Source organism: Orycteropus afer, unplaced genomic scaffold, assembly GCF_000298275.1.
Source record: "Orycteropus afer afer isolate SDZICR_OR568_19922 unplaced genomic scaffold, OryAfe1.0 scaffold00007, whole genome shotgun sequence".
Lineage (NCBI taxonomy): Eukaryota > Metazoa > Chordata > Mammalia > Tubulidentata > Orycteropodidae > Orycteropus > Orycteropus afer.
The window spans coordinates 17,870,566-17,875,226 of NW_006921594.1; the positions used below are offsets into that span (position 1 = coordinate 17,870,566).

Sequence of the window (4,661 nt, forward strand, 5' to 3'; positions counted from 1 at the left end):
AACGCCAGTTGGAAATATTCACACTGTTGGTCCCATCAGAGTAGCTGACAGTCCGCAGCTCCGACCATCTCTGTACTCACTGTTTTTGTTCAAGTTTTTCCACTAGTTGGTGCCTAATCCACTTCTGTATAGTTCCTTTCAAAGCTCAGGGCTCCAGGATTATTTCCCTGCCAATTGGTTTTTCTTTTCTTTGTTGAAGAGGATTTGTGTTGCTTGTCTGCCTATTCCTCCATCTTACTAGAAGTCCTACCCATTCTCTTGTTGATGGTCATTTAAGTGGTTTCCTATTTTTCCTTTTTGCAAACATTGTAGCAGTGAACATTCAGGCACAGGTATAGTAGTTTTCTGGGGTCTATAATATAGTACTATTGCTGGATTATGATGTATACCATTTCAAACTTTACTAACCATTGTCAAAAGTCTTTCAAAGTATTATACCAAATTACACCTCTATCAGTAGAGAAGCAGAACGTAAGAGTTCAAATTGTTTCATGTCTTTGTTGATACTTGGTATTGTAAAACTTTTTATTTTGCTATTTGATATATTTACTTTACATTTCCATGATTACTACTGACTGTAAACACTGCTTCATATATTAATTGAACATTTGGATTTTCTTTTCTGTCAATTGCCTGCTCATATCATTTTCCATTTCACTATTGCACTCTTTTTACTTTTATAATTTATATATATATATGTATATTTTAACATATTTTTGATAGTAATCTTTGTTGTTGTTGCTTCTAGATGTGTAAAGCTTCCCTCAATCTTTGGCTTTTCATTTTGTTTGTATTATCTTTTTGTGCACCCAAGTTTTATTTAAACAATTAAATTTATCACATTTAAAAAAATTTTTTTATTTCAATTATTATAGTTTTAATTCCCATAAATTTTATTTGGTTCTTTTATAAATCTGCCTAGTCCTTTTCAATAATATCCTTTCTTGAGTTTTTTTTAATGTCTTTATCATGTTAAAGGTTTTTTAATCACTAGCTTATAATTTTATTAATCAGTCTATTTAGTTTATTTCTGTAGACTCTTGTTGAATGTTTTTCCACATGTGTTTTGTAATTTTTGAGTGAGAACTCATTTTAGGGGGATCAGTGGGAATCTTGTGAAGCCTGGTTTGAGAGTGGTTCTCTACAGAGAGAATTCCATTTATTTCTGCCAATGTCCCAGAGTTATTACCAGCTTGGAATCTTTTTGCATGTTAATAAGTAAAATCCATTTACAAAAAAGAAGAAATTCAAATCATATCCCATAATAATAAAATTCAAATCCCAACCCACATGATGACTGGCCTTTGGATACAAATTCTCTAGGGAGGTTCCCCCCCGCCCCAATCTAGTTTGGGTACCTTGTTTTCCCTTTTGCCAGTAGATGGATTTTTTTTTTTTTTCCTAGCTCTCTCTTTCATAATGCTGGATTTCTTTCTCTCTCTCTTTCTCTCTGGGACTCAGTTACAACTCCTTGCTTTGTACAGACCCAATTACTTTCTTCTGTTATCTTATGGCACAGTGGTTAAGCACTCAGCTGCTAACTGAAAGGTCAGTGGTTTGAACCCACTAGATATGTGGCAGTCTGTTTCTGTAAAGATTACAGCATTGGAACTCTGTGGAGCAATTTTACTCTGTCCTGTAAGGTCTCTACAGTCTGAAATTGACTTGTCAATGGCAATGGTTTGGGTCCCCACACAGCCAGTGAAATCTGGACCCATTTGTTTAGAAAAGCAGCAACTATCCCCACTGTTTCCCCATCCCCAAAAAATACAGCATAACACTGTATGACCAGTTTGGATTAACAAAGATCAGGGCCCTGGAGATTTTCCTGACTTTTGAAAACTCAGTTATTTATTTTTTTTTAATGTTCGTTTTAGCAGTTATTAATGCTTTGTGTGAAGAGGATTCCCAGTGTTTCAACTCTACAATTTCGTCAAAAATAGAGGATAAGGTGGGATTATATATCTCTCTCAGGAATTTTATAATTTTAGAAAAAAACTCAATTCAGCTCAGCAAACAATTATTGAATGCCTTCTGTGTACTAGCTACTATTTAGAGAAATCACTAGTTTTCTAGCAGAATACTCCATTCAGTGAATAAAACAAATTAGCCTAGCTTCCTCACCAGAAGAATATATTCACAAACATATTTCAGTTCATTAATTCTCTGGAATTACATTTAAATTAAAAGGATCACATTATATCAAAGGCTTCAGCAGATAAATTTCAGTATTTTAGATAAAATCCCTATCTTCAGATAAAAGTCTAGCACTTAATTCTCAGCTACTGCAATGTGTAGATATTACATTATTAACACAGAAATGGTAAAAGGAAGAGCTACATCACATATTTTTCAAAATTCTGTATTTGTTTCTTTGTGTTTAGATTTTCTACTCCCTCAGTATAAGAGATTTGATGGTATGTAGTCAAGTTTGTCGCTCTTGGATGTTCATGACACAAAGAAGCACATTGTGGAATGCTGTAAGTAGATACTATGTGATGCAGCTTTCTAATCCTAGTTATTAGAAGAAAATGGACTGCTGTAGAGACAACTATAACAAGACTGCCTTCTTCCCTGTTCCTCTCTATGTAGCCACCAGCGAAGTGCTTTGTTATTCTATTGTCCAGGCACAAGCCTGAAGGAAGAGATGAAAAAAAGGAAATAATTTTATCCTAAGAAAAACAAGCTGGAGTGGAAGCTTGACTTGACAAGGAATCTTTTGGGGGTGATGGAAATGTTCTAAAACTTGACTGTAGTGATGGTCATACAACTCCTTAAATTTACTTTAAAAATTGAGTTGTTTGGTTAAAATGGGAGGATTTAATGGTATATAAATGATAACTTAAGAAAGCTGTTCAAATACAAAGGAAAAGAAAAAAATATATAAGCTACTTTTTCCATGGGGTCCTTCCTGACTACTCCACTCTCCTTCCCCCGCCCCCCCAGAAAATCCAACCCCTCATACCTGCTTTACTTTTTTTAAAAAATAGCACTAATCACCTTTTAATAAAGTATAAAATTTTCAAAATAAATACCATATTAGTATTTTCTAACTTAAATGATAAATATAAATTTAATATTGTCTTTTGGATTGAAACAGAAAGCCTCTTTATATTCAGTGGTTTGTACCCCATCCTGAGTTCATTATTAATGTGTGTTCTTCCTTTTTTATGAGCACAATGTATTGTCCCTTGATTATGGGAAAGACAGTTTTGAACAGTTTTGATGGTCTTTTCATAGCTCATAATTCAGAAAGGATAGTTGTAGAGAAAAAGAAGGATATGACCTCAGTGTGTATCATGAGCAGGGCTGATTTTTAGGTTAATTCTCAGGTCCTGTCTCCACTTAGAAATATTCAGACTGTCCATGCCGTCAGGATAGCTGACAGTCTGAAGCTCCGTTTGTCTCCTTATTCACTGTTTTCATTCAGGTTCTTCTACTAGTTGGTGTTTAATCCCCTTATCCTTCCTTTCAAAGCTCAGGGCCCCAGGATTATCTTCCATAGCTGTGTCAACTGGTTTCTCTTTTCTTTGTTGAAGAGGGTCTGTGTAGCTTGTCTGCCTATTCTGTCATTCTACTAGAAGTCCAGAAGGGCAAATTCTTAGGCTCCATCCTGCACCTGTGGGATCAGAATTCAGGGAGTAGCATCCAGTAACCTGTGTTTTAATAATCTCCCTAGATGATTCTGATGCATGCTAGTTCGAGAATCACTGTCTTAAACTAAAAATGGACTTAAGGCAGGAATATCTAATTTTTGAGCTTAGATGGGTAAGCTAAGATGAAAGCCAAGGCTGACTGCCAGGGTCTTTCCAAAGCACATAACCCTTCTTGCTACTGATGCACAGGGTAAGAGTAGAACAATGTAGCCAAGGATGGAATGGTACTCAGATGGGATGTAAACATGATGAATTGATTACAGCACCAGACCCCTGACCTTGTCAGCTCCTCTTCTTGTCTTTGTGAATATTTTAGAGTTTCTGAAGAATGACCCCAGGCCACCTACTCATTGGTCAATCTAAGCATGTCATGTCATTCTTATCCAATCATTAGCAAGTAAGGAGGGGTGATGAAGTCAGCTCTGGACTAGACTTTAGACAATAGGGAAAGTGTTGCCATCACAACTCTGATTGATGGCATAAATGATCATAGTCAGTCAGATTAAATTATCATCCAAGCAGAGACTCAAAAAGAGATTTGTATAACGTTCATTAAAGGACTGTTCACAATGGCCAAAAGGGGAAAACAACATAAATGTCCATCAACAGATGAATGGATAAACTAAATATGATACATATATACAATGGAATCCTACTCAGCCAGTAGGAGAAATTAAGCCTTGACACATGCCACATTATGAATAGAGCTTGGAGATACTATGCTGAAATAAGTCAGTCACAAAAGGACAAATATTGTATGACTGCTCGTGGCATACTGCATAAGGCATTTGACTGCTAACCAGAAGGCTGGCAGTTCAAACCTACCAGCCACTCCTTGGAAGGAAAATTGGGCCATCTACTTCCATAGTGATGCCACCTTGGAAACCCAAGGAGGAGGTGCTATGAGTCAGATCTGACTCAATGGCAGTGAGTTTGGTGTTTTGTTTGGTCATTTATATAAAAAGACAAGAAAAGGCAAATGTATAGAAACCAAAGCTTATTAGT

General features: G+C 36.0%; 1 protein-coding gene across 1 annotated transcript in view; it reads left to right on the forward strand.

The window, feature by feature from the left end:
- The window catches only part of FBXL13 (F-box and leucine rich repeat protein 13), a 304,871-nt gene that overhangs the window by 96,700 nt on the left and 203,510 nt on the right, over positions 1–4,661 (forward strand). The window contains exon 6 of the mRNA XM_007945197.1: positions 2,385–2,480. Within this exon, the coding sequence (XP_007943388.1) occupies positions 2,385–2,480 (96 nt within the window). The remainder of the gene's footprint in view (positions 1–2,384; positions 2,481–4,661) is intronic.